The sequence below is a fragment of the Uranotaenia lowii genome, chromosome 2, assembly GCF_029784155.1.
Source record: "Uranotaenia lowii strain MFRU-FL chromosome 2, ASM2978415v1, whole genome shotgun sequence".
In the NCBI taxonomy this organism is placed as follows: domain Eukaryota; kingdom Metazoa; phylum Arthropoda; class Insecta; order Diptera; family Culicidae; genus Uranotaenia; species Uranotaenia lowii.
Window position 1 is genome coordinate 115,894,113 of NC_073692.1, and position 17,059 is coordinate 115,911,171.

General features: G+C 35.6%; 1 protein-coding gene across 1 annotated transcript in view; it reads left to right on the forward strand.

Moving 5' to 3' along the window:
- The window catches only part of LOC129749948 (angiotensin-converting enzyme), a 405,427-nt gene that overhangs the window by 24,704 nt on the left and 363,664 nt on the right, over positions 1-17,059 (forward strand). The window contains exons 2-6 of the mRNA XM_055745102.1: positions 2,512-3,165; positions 15,481-15,639; positions 15,761-15,868; positions 15,972-16,104; positions 16,168-16,996. Of these exons, the coding sequence (XP_055601077.1) occupies positions 2,512-3,165; positions 15,481-15,639; positions 15,761-15,868; positions 15,972-16,104; positions 16,168-16,996 (1,883 nt within the window). The remainder of the gene's footprint in view (positions 1-2,511; positions 3,166-15,480; positions 15,640-15,760; positions 15,869-15,971; positions 16,105-16,167; positions 16,997-17,059) is intronic.

A 17,059-nucleotide genomic window follows, 5' to 3' on the forward strand; every position in this document is an offset into this window, starting at 1 on the left:
AAGATTTAGAGTGTGCTATTGGGTTATTTAGCCCTTGGCGGGGAGTTTTAGTAGATTCTACTTTCACAAAGGTGTTCATGAAATTTCTATCTTGTAGTTGAAAATATTATTTACGGTAGCTATCGAATGATCAAATAGAATTTCAATTATTGGTTACTTTTTACAATTTATTTAAAAAAAAAAAACCCGAATGGAATAAACTTTAGCTCTGTAGTGTTTGCTTATACATAATATCACCATCATTGAATTTAATTTTTTTTTCATGAAATTTATTCAAACGATCAATTAATGAATTTCTTGAAAATTCTAGTTTAACATTGTATTCAATTTTTTTTTTTTTAATTTGAACGCTCCGTTCGATGTGCCTTCATGAAATGTTGGACAAATCACCCTTATTCCAAGGGGCTATTCAGAAAAATGTACGGAAGATTATGTGATGAACACTAAATTTTTCATTGCATATTTTTTATGAAAAGTTCTAAATTATTACAAGAATAAGTTAACCGGCGTTTAATAGTTAGACTACTTAAATAGTTCTCGGATAGAAAAAAATCCACAGGAGAAAAAATTGGGTAGAAACCGACAAAGTTGAAACCATCGTCATTAATCACAAGAGTTAACAAATTTTTATTGGAAAAAGTTTTAAAAACACTTATTGTTGGTTCAAACCACATTACATAATATTCTTGGCATTATATTTTTTCTTTTATAACCAAGCAAAAATTGAAACGAAGGTTGATTATGTTTTAAATGGTGTATTTTCATTTTTCTGCCCATTGCACACCGTGTGTGCAATGCGGCTCCTCGAAATAATTTTATTTCGAGGAGCGATCTGCACACACGGTGTGCAATGGACATTTTTCGTAAATTTACGATTAAATTTTGAAAATTTCATTGTATTCACGTTTTTCAGATAAAAATTGATCGAATCAAAGAATAAAAATTTTTGGCTCCTGGGGGACGCGTTCGAAAAAAGTCGCCGTCTCGAATGGGTTAATTTGGTTGGAGAAGGAACAAATGACTGCTACGATTCTGCTGTTGTAAGGCATGGCTCAATATGCGAATGGCAAAATGAGCGATTTTCGGAATATCGTATTACCATTACATACAAACATACTGAAAAGCATGTTTGTCCCATTAGATAAATGCCGACGGAGGGTGAGTATCGAACTAAAAACAACTGCGTTAACTCATCTAACCTGTAGCACCACTTTGCCATGTGTCTATCTGGGTCAGTTGGTGTACGAGGGTCAATTGTTTTTGCCTTTCTGTCACGGTCAATCAAGGATTGAATCCTTCCAAAAACCGAGTAGCGGTCGGATGATCTATTCGATTAGGGAAGAGATTAAATGCGCATACTAAGAAGAATACTCATTTTCTTTCATATTCCTGAAGACATTATGCACATGAGCCGACATCTGAGAAATAGATTTTATAATAAAAGTAGTTAAAATAGTCTATTTCAGGGTGGGCTAAATGCGCATATTTATGTTTTTAGCTATATTTCAGTTCCACTTGCAATATAATTTAGTTGAAAATGGTAGAAACACTTGCTGAACATCAAGCTGAAATTTTGGTGAAAGTTTAGAAATTAATTAAGAGAGTAGATTTTATGTTTCATGATAAAAATAAAAAAATATAAGCTTATCTATTTTTCTTGAATCAGTCATTTAACCTGCCTGATACGGGCATTCAAAACCTTTCTCTTATTCCAAAATCTTATCATTATTAACTCTGCTAAAAGCTTCAATTTGTTGAATTTCTGATTTTCAGATGAATCAGAAAGGGAACCCATGATATTTTTGTTTACAGTTTCTGTACCCACTAATGTTTAATATATTTTAACGAAATCTTGTTGAATTTTTCTTAAATTTTTTTTGACTTTGTATAACAATACATTTTTTTTCATGTCATGTGTCGAAAGCGGATTTCTCTCAAACTGCTCTGATTAGAAAACTCGATGTATCAGACATTTCTTAAATTGGCTGTTTGCGCATATCACCCAATATCCGCATTTAGGGTCACTTCCCCCTATTTTCATGCTTGCTTCGTGGTGCTTGGACGGTGATTGTTTCCATCCTCCATTGTATTGTGATGAAAATGGGAGAAACGGAAGTGCTTCGCAGTTTTTCAGAAAATTCAGAATGAAATCTTACCGGCTGTCAAACACACGCACAACGCTTGGTCGATTCATTCAAATTTATTCTTGCTTACAGCCCGGCAGCTTGGCCGATGGTTTCGAAACTAGCATATGTTTCCTTAAGTAGCTATTTTTAAACAGAAACGTTATCTTCTCATCCAATACACTAAAATATATTATAATCCCAGAAAATTAAAATTATTTGTGACCTTAAGCAAACTCTATGAAAATTTCAATTATCTTAATACAAAACTAGCTAGGGAAGAGTTGTTTCTTTATTTGCTGTTTTTTTTATTTGTTGTTCCTTTGAATGCTGATTTGAGATATTATTTGAGAAGTTCATTTTGTTTCATTATTTTTCATTTCACCAGCCATTTTCATACGACGATCGCTATCGGTACAACAACGATGATGATCGTAACTACGATAGAAACCGTAATCAAAACGACCGGGATCGATATCCCTACGATCGGAATCCCAATCGATACGTATCGGATGTGGAAAATCCTCTGCTTTATCAGAATCGCGCTCCTTACACTCCAAATCAGGGTGATCCATACAGCTACGATCGTAATCGGGATAGTCCCTATGATAGGAACCGTCGACCGTACGTCGATCGTGACGTAGATAATCCGAACCTCTACCAAGATCGTACACCGTATAATCCAAATCAGCAGAACAACGGCCGATACGATCCGAACCAGAATGGTCGTTACGATCCAAATGGTCGTTTTGACTCCAATCAAAATGGTCGCTTTGATCCTAATCAAAATGGCCGTTTCGATCCCAATCGGAGACCGTACGATGGCATTCGACCGGAGGATGAATTCAATCGTCCTTATGATCCATTCAATCCACGACCGTTTTTGAGTCCTGAAGAAGAGCGCCGGATACGGTTGGAGATGGAAAAGCTGAAAACGCTGCTGGGTGATATCGATCGGAAAAGTTCTCTGGAATGTTCGTTGAACGTGGGAGCGCAGTGGAATTTCGAAACCAACGTCAACGATGCAACGCAAGTTGAAGCTGTAAGTATGATTTTTTTAGTAATCTTATTGATAAGAATGTTTTTTCTGTTTTTGAAATATCAGTTATGTTTGTACACTTTTTTATATTTGACTTGATTTTGGAAATGGTTCGTTCAACCGTGAGCTATGGATTTCTCAAACTTGAATAATATATCAAACGAGCTATGATGTTTTTTTATTCTCATTTTGTTCAATGCTAACTTAGTCTTTTAGAAGTTTGTTTGAATTTCCGGTCATCTTCGAAATGTTTTGTCTTTAGTCAACAAAACAGTTAATTACATATATGTTATTGGTCCAAAAAAATAACCGCTGTATCTGCAGAACATAGTTAAAATCTAGTTAAGTTCATCACAACTCATGATAACGCGCTTTTAACCATGCATACAAACAATGGTGAACAATTGTGGGAAAATGAGTGACCTCTACTGGTGGTTTGACATTGACACAGACACCAACCAACTCCACAGTGTTTCTTTGAATTATTCCACGCCATGGCGTTGTTATTATTCGTACCACCAGATGACCAAGAATTGGCCAGAATCATAACGTGTTTCTGCTGACAGATATCGTATGTGTCACGCAAAAGTAAATCTTCTGAGGTTCTGGGTCTAGAACTTGCCAGGTGGGTGGATCGGAAAACTTCAGGGGTGCGGTTTTCGTTAAGTGGAAACCCATCTGTGTGTAAGAGAGGAGGTAAAAAATTACAGAAAAACAACAATAAACCACAGAATGACGGCCACTCGCGGGATTGGAATTTAATGTAGGTACAACAACAAGCCGCGCCTCATAGTAAATAACTATACAATGAATGGTGCCCGTCTATTCTCTGGGCGTTGATGATTCGCGTGCGGTTATGAATGGTTCGTCTTAGATTTTGGTGCTGCGCTAGGCAGTGTGGGAAAAAATGTGTCAATTAGTTTGTTATATGGTGGTGGTTTTTTTTTCTGAAGTCCGCCGCAGCAGGTGAATCACTTTTTAACAGGCGAGCCATTTAGATGCGGTCGGTGGCAACATTGAACTTCGTGACTTTTGTAAATGACAGCTCGGAAGTTGACACTTTCCGCTTGATTTGTAACAAGCTGTTTGACATGTTGCATGCGATTCGACGTCTGTGTGATAGAAACTTATATTTTAGAAATGTAAACAGAATAATAAAATTTTGAATTACATGTTTATTTTATTTCTACAAAACCTAGATATTACGCACCAGAACGTGTTATGTGTCTGATTTCACATTGATCTGTTTAAAAAATTGGTTTTATAGACAGAACTGAATTAATAAGGTACATATTCTTAGGTACCTCTTATCTATATATATAAAAAGCATTTATCTGTATGTTTGTTTGTTTGTTTGTTTGTTTATTTGTTTGTTTGTTTGTCCTCTATAGACTCAGCCGTCTTAAGAGCTAGAGATCTGAAATTTGGCATGGATGCTCATTAGGACTAGGAATGATGAAAAATGTTTTTAGATTTTTGGACGACCCCTTCTGAAGGGGGCCGTCCATACAAGACAAATATTGTTTTCGCGTTATTGACGTTATTTTCCGTCGGATTGTGATGAAAATTTGCACATGAGTGTTTTGAGAGACGAGCAATCGATTACAGTTATCAAATTTAGGGTCAGGGGTCGGCCAAAGGGGTCGTCCATATCCACTGATTAATGTTTTTGCGATATTGGCTTTATTTCACATTGGATTGTGATAAAAATTTGCACATGAGTGTTTTGAGAGACGAGCAATCGATTACAGTTATCAAACTTTGGGTCAGGGGTCGGCCAAAGGGGTCGTCCATATCTACTGATTAATATTTTTGCGATATTGGTGTTATTATAGATCGTATTGTGATGAAAATTAGCACATGAGTGTTTTGAGGGACGAACAATCGATTTCAAGTTTCGAATTGCGGATCAGAAGTTGGCTGAAGGAGTCGTCCATACCCAACTTTAATGTTTTTGCGATATTGACGTTATTCTACATTGGATTGAGATGAAAATTGCCGCATAGGAGTTTTGAGGGACGCTCTTTTGCTTTCAGGTTTCAAATCTTGACTCAGGGGTTGGCAAAAGGGGTTATTATCTGTTCACTGTTTTTACGATATTCTCTTGATTGAGCATAGAAATGTAATGAAAATTGACACATGGGAGTTTAACAGGAAAGATAATTGATTTCAGGTGTCAAGTTTTGAATCGTGGTCAAAAAAGGCCGTCCATGTTCGTTACTCACTGTTTTCGCGATATTGTCGTGATCATGCATCGGATTGAGATGAAAATGTTCAGATGAGGGTTATAAACTATGAGCAATTGACTCGGCGAAAGGGGCGTCTATATTTACTGTTCACTGTTTTCAAGTTCCTGACGTTATTTTACATACAATTTGAATAGAAAAAATGGCACAAGGGAGTTTTGAGGAACGTAAAATTGGTTTCAATTATCGAATTTCGGGCCATGGGACAGAAAAAGAGGGTTTCATCGAATGTTCAGTGTTTTGTGCAATAGTTTTGTTGGAAGCAATTTAAGTGTGAAGGTCAAGCAAAAGAGTCGTGCACATAAACAAATAGTACATGTTTCTGCCATAATATCTAGATTTTGCAATCGATCGAGAAGAAAACACTCTCACATAAATTTTAATAAAAATCTAATCCACTGTTTAATTTGAATTTCAAGTAATAGTAATAGTAGCGACTTTAAACACTGTTGAATTTTTTCCCCAAAATTGTCGAAAGAATGTTTCGAATTCATTTTCTAAACTCATTTTGACGTACCAATGATTTAAAGCGAAACGAAGTTCGTACGGGATCAGCTAGTTAAAAAATAAAAAAAAAAAACACACACATATGCAATTTAATCTATCAAGAATGAAGTGTGAAATTTCTTGTTCCTAAATTTATAAACTAAATATCGACTTACAGAAATATTGAACAAGAAAGTATCTTAAATTCCTCTTATTTCAATTTTAACTACCACAGAGTATCATGCAACAGCATAGGTTTCCACACGCTGGGATATGCTTATTATGCAACCCACGCTAGTTATAAATTTGCATCAGTCTAAACTTTAGTATTTTTGTAATTTTTTATTTACAGTTGTTTTTCGATTTTATCGCGATAAAAAATATTTCATCTTGAAAATGGCGAAACTGTGAATTTGGCGAAACTTAAAATAATAGTGGAAAATGTATTTTTATTGTCTTTAATGATCATTCATAATGTCTTCAGTAGTTGAAACGCTTTTTAATGATTTCTAAAAAAGCGTGATAAAATCGAAACAATAACCCTGATCAAATCGAACGTGAATTTGGCGAGTATTGAAAACATCGAACAGTGATAAAAGACAAATTTTTGCATAACTCGGGAACCGATAAAGCAAATGGCACCAAATTTGGCATGGGAGAGTATTTGGGTACAAGAAATGTTTCTTGGATTGTTTGAGACCCTCGCTCATTTTCATTGCGAAGGTTGGAAGGGAGAGAGGGAGCACCATTACAATTTTCACATAACCTAAGAACTAATCAAGCAAATGGAACAAAATTTGGCATGGGGTTGGATTAGAAAACAAGAAAAGTTTCGATAAACATTTGGCATCCCTTCCTCCATTCAGTGGGGTGATAGTAAGAGAAGAAGGCCCTTTCTCTTAAGGCCGTAGGAACGGGGGGAGGGCTTTGGTGGTAATCCTCCCCCCATGAGGGTCCAGGAAAAGGTGATTATGCATGTTTTTAAACCATGTCCTTTACTAGAATTTCTAGATTTTCTGGAGTTCCAGATTTTCTGGATTAAAAATTTTCTAGATTTTCTTAAATTTTATGGTTTTCCAGATTAATCAGATTTTCTAGATTTTCTTGAAGTCCTCAATTATTTTTAGACTTTCTTGATATTTCATGTTTTCTCCCTTGATTTGTTTCCATGTTTGTTTCCTCGATTTTCGTAAATTTCTCGATTTCCAAGATTTTCTAGATTTTTAAGTTTTTTTTATTCAAATTAACAATCTTTTATTTATTAAATTTTTCAAATTTTCTAAATTTTCTAGATTTTCATTATTTTTTAAATTTTCTAAATCGTCTGATATTGTCGATTCTTGAAATCAACAGTTTTGTTTTAATTTTTCGAGTTTTCTCTATGTTGGTTTTTCAAGATATTTTTTTTTAAATTTTCAAGGATTTCAAGACTTTCTACACTTTGCGATTATATTTTTTTTTTGGTTGTGGACTGTCAATTATCGATTTTCGATTGTCTAATGCCGATTGTAGAATGTCGATTGTCGTTTGTCAGCTGTCGATTGTCGATTTGCGATTGTCGATTTTCGATTGTCGATTTTCGATTGTCGATTGTCGATTCATGACTGTTGATTTTCGATTGTCGATTGCCGATTTTTGATTGTTGATTGTTGATTGTCGATTGTCGTTTGTCGTTTGTCGTTTGTCGTTTGTCAATTGTTGATTGGCACAATATCTAGCGACAATCCTAAATAACATTCTGGGAAAAACTGAGTACCATGTCAAAAATAGCTTTGAATTTGCAGACGAAATTTCGAAGCTACAGGTCCCAGAAGGCTGTGTGATGTTTTCGCTAGACGTTAACTCGCTCTTCACAAATGTACCGACGTCGAGCACTTTCGAATACATTTACGAAAAATGGCACAAGCTAAGGAAATATACCGACATCCCGCTTGGCTCATTGGAACAAGCTCTTAGGGTTGTATTGGGTGCATCATTTTTCCAATACAACTCTAAATTTTACGAACAGATCCATGGAGTTCCGATGGGCTCACCGATAAGTTGTGTCGCCGCAAATATTGCAATGGAACAACTTGAACAAGAATGTATTGAAAAACTAAAGAAGAAGAATGTTCACATCTCGATATACAGGCGCTATGTGGATGATTGCTTTATCGTTGCCCGGGAAGAAGATGTGGACACAATTTTCGATACATTTAATTCCGCACACACGAGCCTGAAATTCACCATCGAAAGGGAGAATGATGCGAAAATCCGCTTTCTTGATATGACTTTGCACAGAACAGGGGAGAAGATTGAAAAGTCTTGGCTCCCTAAGCAACCAGATGGGCGCTATTTAGATTTCTTTTCTGAAAGCTCATATACGCACAAATCAAATACAGCATTTGCGCTTATTGATCGTGCGTTAAAACTGTCCGATGTTAAAAACAGAAAAAAACAGCATAGTAACAGTAAAGTCAATTCTCAAGAAAAACAACTATCCGCAAAATATGGTCGACTACATAATACAAAAAAGAGTACACCTGATGTTCAACACTTTGGAAAACAAAGAACATAAAACGGACGGCAGCCGCTTCGTATCGCTCCCGGACATACCACGTTTGACTGAAAAAGTTGCCAAAATCTTGCGGAGATACAATCTGGTTGCTGCTCCCAAGCCGTGTGATAAAATTAAGTCCAACATCTTCACGAAGCTCAAGGACCCAATACCGTTAATGCAGCAAACGAATGTCGTGTACGCCATCTCATGCTCTTGCGGTAACGAGTACATTGGACAAACTTCTCAAACATTGTTCAAACGCATCAAGCAGCACGAGAATAACGTACGCCTAAAACAAAAATCCACGGGGTTGGCGCAACACGCTTTAGACAACGGTCCTGGTCATGTTTTTGGTTTCTCTAAAACGAGAATATTGGAGAGAATTACCAACACGACCCACCGACGGATAGCCGAAAAATTACACATCAAAATGCGAGAGAATCAAGCGGTAAACATCCAACAGGATACCAAAGGTATCTCAAGTTTCTACAACGGTCTATGGAAAAAGCTACGAGAAAAAGACGACGCGGAAGTCAGGCGGAAAACAGTAGTAGCGTCGACAGTTAGCGGCAGCAGCAGCAACAACAGTGACTGCGAAAATTAAAATTTGATTGCCCCAGCAGGTGTATAGGGTAAGTGCTCCTACTTTGGACCTAGAGCCTACTTTAGTCCTAAAATGCCGAAAATTGTAAATAATTCTTTTTGCTGGCATAAAATGATTATATTTCTATGCACACAATGAACTCTTATTCTTCTTGAACCCTATTATACCGTTTTTTGACATTAAAAGTTTTATGATAAAATTTTCAACGTTTTTGAAAATGTACCTTCTCATCAGTAGTAAATCAGACAGCTCATTTAGTGGGGCGCGTTTTAAGAAATTAGAGTGTTTAAGGAAAAATCACGGTTTTTTACTGTCCAATCCAAAGCTTAGAAGAAAATTACTTTCATTGTGAAGAATGTGAACCATCCTACCTATTTTTCCTAAAATTCATGAAAATCAATGGAAATTTCGAAAAATTTGCAAAGCGTCCAAATATAGGAAACTATCGACTTTGATGTTCCATGTTTAGACCTAAAATCACCAAAACTTTGTATCAACACCAACAATTCAACAAAGGTGCGAATTTTTTATTGAGGCATAATTCTGAACCAATATTGAATATTCTTAACAGTTTTGGCCAGCTTTACGGATATAAACTATAAGTAAGTAGACACAAACAAGTTTCAGCTATTGTTCTGCTGATAGAGCTGACGGGGAATGGAAGTGTTTGTGATATTCATAATAGAAATTTTAGTTTTTTAATGTTAAAAAGCTGTAATACTTTTTTATGATAATAATTAATTAAAGATTACATTTTCAATGAATTTGTTTATTTATTTTCCAAAAATCATACTTTAATATGAATTTTAGTTCTAGGTCCATTAAAAGGAACCGGTCCAGTACCAAAATAGGAACAGTAGGTTCAATGTTGGAACTTTTGCTCATCCATATCTTTGCAAATTTCTCAATAACGGCGTAACCTATGTTGAAAATTTGCATTAAAACTTTCAGACAAGATCATGACTTATATAAAAATTTCCTAAAGGATATAAATTTCCCGTTCATTTTTGAGAAAATCATGATTATTTTAGAATCACCGTTTAAAGGGTCCAAAGTAGGACAACTAACCCTAATAGCTTTAGTGTAAGAAGATATTTTTTAAAAAAAAAATTTTAATTTTTTTAATTGATAAGTTAATTTTTTTTCCGTTATTTAAACAGTTCTGAAGATGGTTGAAAATTTTTAATAAAGTAAACCGAAACGTAAACCAAATGGAAGTTATTTTAAAATCACCGAGAAAAATCACCCGAAAATCGAGAAGACTTAATTCTTTTGCAAAATTCTAAACTGCAAAATGGTGATGAAAAACTTGAAATAAGATCCATCATTAGAAATTCATATTTCTATTCAGATTAAAAATAAAAAAAAATTGAATAATGAATTCAGATTGAAACCTAAGACATCAAATATAAAAAACTAGATTGATGATTGAAGGCTGGCTGGCTCATATCGGAATATTGATTTGGTATCTTAATTCAGAAATTGTGTTTTTTACATTTCAGAATTGTAAAACTTCGGAAAATGACTCAAAATTCAAATTTTATGATTAATAATCTTGATAATTTTAACTCATTTATGAGCTTAATCTGAATTTTGAACATTAGTGCTGTACCTGAATTTTGAACCAACTTTCATAAATATTAAAGTTCAAAATCCAGATTCATATGAAATATTCAAAATTCAAATACAGCTCATAAATGAGTTATAATTACCGAGATTTCTATTTCGTTAAGGAATTCAAATTCCAAGAGACCACAGACTTATAATTTTCATTGTTATTTCAAATCCAAAATTTCAAATTTGTAACTAAAATCAAACAGTTTAATTTTGGGAAAAACATCCACAGGATTTTATTTAAGGAATTTATTTTTACTTTTGGAGGATGAAGAAACATGTAGGAATATTATTATTGCAGTTTGACCAAGAACCAAGTTTAAAACGGAAATCTGAATTGGGATCGAGTTTGCAAGTTTCAGGTAGAATAAGTGTTTTTTTGTAACGAATCGAAGTTTTTCTTATAAAAACTTATTCTTTATTCAAATCAAATAAGCTAAATTGACCACATTTTAGAGCAAACTCAAAGATTTTTACCATCGAAGAAAGTAAGTTCTCTAATTTTTTACTAACGAATTCATTATACAAATCTAGTTTGCCATTTTACAGATTTTCGGATGTATTTTCAAAACCTTCCATGTACATAATACATAAAACTTTCAATATAAAAGAACTCAAAAAGGTTATGTTAAAGGTAATAAGAAATATTTGTAAAATTTTTTTTTATTCGTGCGGTGTTTGAGCAAACATATCATAGATAAAAATAAGTCACCAAAGTCCCTCTTCTTCCTACGGCCCTGCTCTCCTTATTGTTTTTCATAGCTGAATGACTATGCGAGCAAAACGAACCAAATTCAACATAGGAGAGTATTTGGGAACGAGAAATGTTTTTATTTTTATTTAAGACCCCTCTTTTCTTCCAAAGGAGAAATGATAGAGGGATGGGGGCTTCTATACAATTTTTATCATCATTCGAAAACTATTCAAGCAAATGGAAACAAATTTAGAATGGGAGGGTATTTGAATCCAAGTTATCTTTTCATGGTTATTTGAGACCCCTCCCTTCTTCCATTGGAAAGACGATCTGAGGAGTAAGGCTCTCATAAAATTTTATATTGCATAACTTGAGAACTGTTTGAGTAAATGGAACCAAATTTGGCTTGAAATGGTTTTGAGAACGAAATTTTTTTTTATGATATTTGGTATCACTACCCCTCTCTTATAATTTATTACATTTTTTGAGAACTTAGAGTATCCGCAGCAATCGGAAGCAAAGTGAAAATGCTAACCCGCCACCATAACTCTGATACCGCACCGGGGGTTACTATATGGGTGAGCAAAATAGGGCCGTTGCCGTCAGGACCGACAAAGTCACCAAATTTGCTCACAAGAAAGGGGCGAGAGCAAAAATGCACTGAAAAATTATAGACTACTAAATGTGTATTGATGATATTTTTTATTTAACAAAGTGTTGAATAAAATGCATGATAAATTCATTTTTAAATAACAAAATAGTAATGATTTAAAGTCGAAGATCAATAGACCAATCGAGCTATATTGAAATACATCATCTGTGATGGTTTGGTGAAGAACATCTACGAGGAATATTCCAAAGGCCAAAGGAATTACCAAAGGGCATTTGCACAATCGCTTAAAGCATTTATCGATAATGAATGGTGGAAACAGATTTTGCCTTGTTTAATCAGTTCGCCTGAATGGACTGCATCGTCACTGGATTTAAATCCACTAGACTTCAGTATCTGGGAATACATGCTTTGGAAGGTGGACGACGATAAGGATTCGATGTTGAACACATTTAGAAACATTTCTTGAAGATTTGGGACGAAATGCCGAAATAAGTCGTGCGTGAGATTTGCAATGACTTCGAAAGGCGTCTAGGAGCCGTTATCAAACGTTATCAAGATGAAAAATTTGATCTCGAAAACTGAATCTGTAATTTAACTTATACTTATAGACTTTCTAGCTTTCCAATGGAAAAAAGGAGGGGTCTAAAACGATCATAGAAATATTTTGTGTATACTGATACCCTTCCATGCTGAATTTGGTTCCATTTCCTTGAACAGTTTTCGAGTTACGTAAAAAATTGTAAGGAGTCCCTCTCCGTCTTCCAATCTTCCCACTGGAAGTGGAGGGATACCAAAGACTCAGGGAATGATTAATCCGTGACCTTCCATGTCAAAGTTTGTTACATACGCTTGGTTTGTTTTTGATTTATACAAAAATTGTGCGGAAGCCCCTCTACCTCTTTCCTATTTGCCCATTGGAAGGTGGGAGGGTTGCAATAAATTGGTAGAAACATTTCTCGTACCCTAATATTCTCCATGCCAAATTTGGTTCCATTTGCTAGATTAGTTTTAAAGTCATGTAAATAATTGTAAGCACCCCTCATCCTTTCCTATCACCCTACTGGAGAAAGGGAGAAGTCTTAAATATTCGTGGAATTATTTCTAGTACCCAAATACCCTCCCATGCCAAATTTGATACCATTTGCTGGTTCGGTTTTCGAGTTATGCAATCATTTGTCTATTGTTTGGAAGGCCCCCTCCCCGATAATTGTGAGGGGAAGGGATCACAAACTATAATAGGAATCTTCATCGGTATCGGCCTCCAGTACCCCACCTGCCTAGTATCACGCAAATCGAATCGTAGTCTTCGAGTCTATAGGGAACAGATAGGCAGACAGAAATAGGTTTTTATATAAATAAAGATATAATATTTTTTAAATGGAATAGTAGTTACCCCAGCAAACATTTTTGTAACTATAATTTATGCTGTTTTTATATACGTTCCATATATATTATAGAATGATCGTATGACTGTTGAAAAACAGCAATTATCTATCAATGTGGAGGCAATATACATACATAAATTTCATTTCTTTCTAAAACGACGAAAACTACACCAATTGGGCGTTATTCGACACCTTATCCTACATCTTACCCGACACCTTATCCGTACCTATCGGGAGAATGCAAGAGAGCGCCAGATTTTGTTCTCATAGCCTTCAAATCGTTGACAGCGACAATATTTTCCAGTTCTCTCATTGGCCAATATTACTCAATTCCTATCTGATTTTATGTCATCCGGATGCAGTGCTGGTTGCAGAGAGACATGACGATGATTTTCTCACTTGAAGCCCGCGCGGGAGCAAAATCATTTAAAAATTTTACAAATATAGCTGACTTTCTATCATATTCGATTTAAACTGACTTTAGACGACATTTTATACGAACTTTTCACTATGCACTTAGAATTGCGACAGCAACACCATTGTAAACGACTTAAGTTATCATTTCTGATACAATTTCATATTTGCTGGGTACGGCACTAGTTCATTCTCATATGTTTTGATGACTATAAGTTCAAAAAACTACAATAATACATAACTGTATCGCTTGTCTGGGCAGGAAGACTGAATAAAAAAAAAATCTTTCAAACTTCATATTTTTCTCATCAATCTACCGACCAGTGCAAAGGTTCAAAATTTTACTTTCTTATTAAGTGAATTTCTAAACAAAAAGAAATTTTGATGCTGAAAAGCTCTTGTTTTGCATAATACAATGATTTAATCAGGTTTTGTTTTGCTCTGGCAAATTCTTGCATGAACAGGCGTATTGATTCGCTCAAATTTCGTTTAAGTTTTTGAAGCTGATAAATAAATATTGTTTGATTAAGGGTTGCTCTAAAAATAGCTTATATAACAGATTTAGATTTTGGGTAGTTCCCATGGACCGAACAACATTTTTATAAAGTTCATAGTTTATATTTACGACAGAGTTGACAGACTGGTATTAGATAGTCTAGCTGGTGTATTCGATTTCGATGTTTACTTTTGAATCTACAGCAAATTACTCAGAAGACTTAAATTTAGCACCTAAACAACTGAGTTACATGACTTGCTACACGAAACTGATTATCTCAAGTTAAAATTTGAACGATTACAAATCATTTCAACAATTGCTGGTTTTTTGCCGAACAGTAAAAAAATGATACAGACTACGATACAGCGAATTTCAGTCTTCCTTCCCTAGGTTGTTCTGAATTGAAAGATAACATTTTAAATATGTAATGTTCGCAACCAACCGTCTTATTTTCATATGATTAAAACTGATGCATGCGGTTAGGCGTCACGCTGGAATATGTGCAAATTATGGTTTCTAGCTTCAGTATACTGATGCGTTCTTAGCGTTTAGAAGTTGATTCGATGCAATAAAATGGATTGATTTTCTCAACCCTTCGATTCATAAAGAAACAAATTTGCAACAATTAATGTATGAAAAAATTGAAAAGTCGTATTTTTTTTTCTTGATGTGCACGTCATTTTCAACCGTTTAAAATTATTTTAAAGGAAAAATAAAAAATCTGGAAAGGAAGGGTTAAGAATCCTTTTTATTTTTTCCCTCAACTTTTAATAAACTGATTGTTTATGATTTATGCTCGATATTGTCTGAGGGGAATGTTTTAGTAACGTTCCAAGATGTTCAGACTCATAAATTTTGTACAAATATATTAAAAAAAAAGAGAGATACAGCGGTTTGGATCAAGAGCTTAAAATTGACAATGGTGGAAACTAATGGGGTTGAATAAATCTGAGACGGAAGTAATTTGAATAAACCTCAAGGCATGAAATCCTTTTCTAAAAACCAGAATGATCAACTTTTGGGGCTACGTCTCAGAAAGTCTAGTTAATAACCAAAAATAAAGCATTCGTTACACAAAATCATCAAGTTTTTTTTTCTATCTCCAATAGATTTTTGTTATTGTGAAAACTCGAATGATTCATTTTGATAAGGTCTTCAAGGAATGCATTCCAATGTCAATAAAACGCAGATGAATTTGGCAATTTAAGCCTTTAATTATGATTTCAGATTGCGGCCCAGCAGCGCTACAACGACTTCCAGCGGCTTTTGTGGGACCAAATGCGGCACATCGACCAAACCAAGATCTATGACGATAAACTGTACCGGCAGGTTAAGCTGATGTCCATAATTGGCCCAAGTGCATTGCCACCGGACCAGCTGGATCGGGTAAGTTGCATCGATCTAACATAATATAAGTCGGTGTTGTGTCAAAACACCGATCCATTTACCACACCAGAAAGGTCAATTGTAATGTGCTTTTTTACTGTTTTTTTTTGTGTTTGAACAGTACAATCGGATCGTCAACGACATGTTGGCAATCTTCAACGGTGCCCAGATATGTGCCTTCGAGCGGCCATTCGAATGTGGCCTAAGGCTCCAGCCCCACTTGAAAGAGGTAAGAGAAATAGAGAAAAAATGATGATGGCGCAACGCAGAACCTTGACAGTTCGCTCATTGTTGATTGTTTCACTTTTGTGGTTCGATTTTTCAAATTTTAGATCATGGCCAAATCTAGGGACTGGAATGAGCTGCAGTACACATGGCTGGAATGGCGACGAAAGTCCGGTCGACACATGCGGGAAATGTTTGAACAGCTTGTAGATCTGACGAACGATGCGGCTCGTGTTAATAGTATGGCGTGATTGTGATTTTGATTTGACTGAGTCAAGCAATAACATGAATTATAAATTACAGATTTTTCCAACGCTGCCACTTATTGGCAATTCCCGTATGAATCACGGAACTTTAGACAGGAGATGGAACAAGTTTGGAATGAAATTCTTCCTTTGTACGAAATGCTTCACGCTTACGTGAGAAGGAAACTTCGTGAATTCTACGGACCGGATAAAATAAACAAAAATGCCCCCATTCCGGATCACATCCTGGGCGATATGTATGGACAAAGTTGGAGCAACATTTTGGACATTCTCATACCCTACCCAGGTAGAAGTTTCCTGGAAGTAACACCAGAAATGGTAAAACAGGGTTACAACCCACTGGTGATGTTCCAGCTGGCGGAAGAATTTTATGTTTCAATGAATATGAGTGCCCTTCCGCCGGACTTTTGGCTAACTTCCGTTTTCACAAACCCACCGGATCGGCCAATCCTGTGTCAACCTTCGGCATGGGACTTTTGCACCGGCAAGGACTACCGCATCAAAATGTGCACAACTGTGACGCACAAAGATTTGATAACGGTTCATCACGAGATGGCACACGTGTACTACTTCTTGAACTATCGGAATAATCCGAAAGTTTTCCGGGATGGAGCTAATCCGGGCTTCCATGAGGCAATTGGGGATGCTGTTACCTTATCAGTAGCTTCGCCAAAACATCTCCAGAACCTGGGTCTGGTACAGAAAAATGTAGATGATACCGCACACGACATCAATTTCCTGTTTTCGTTGGCGCTTGAGAAATTGGCTTTCCTGCCATTTGCGCTATCCCTCGAGGCATGGCGCTACGATATTTTTGATAAAAAAGTGCGAAAGGAGCAGTACAATTGTCACTGGTGGCTTTTGAGGTAAGAATATTTTATGAGAAACGATCGAACTTAATTGTTGAGTGATCATTTCTCTTTTCCAAT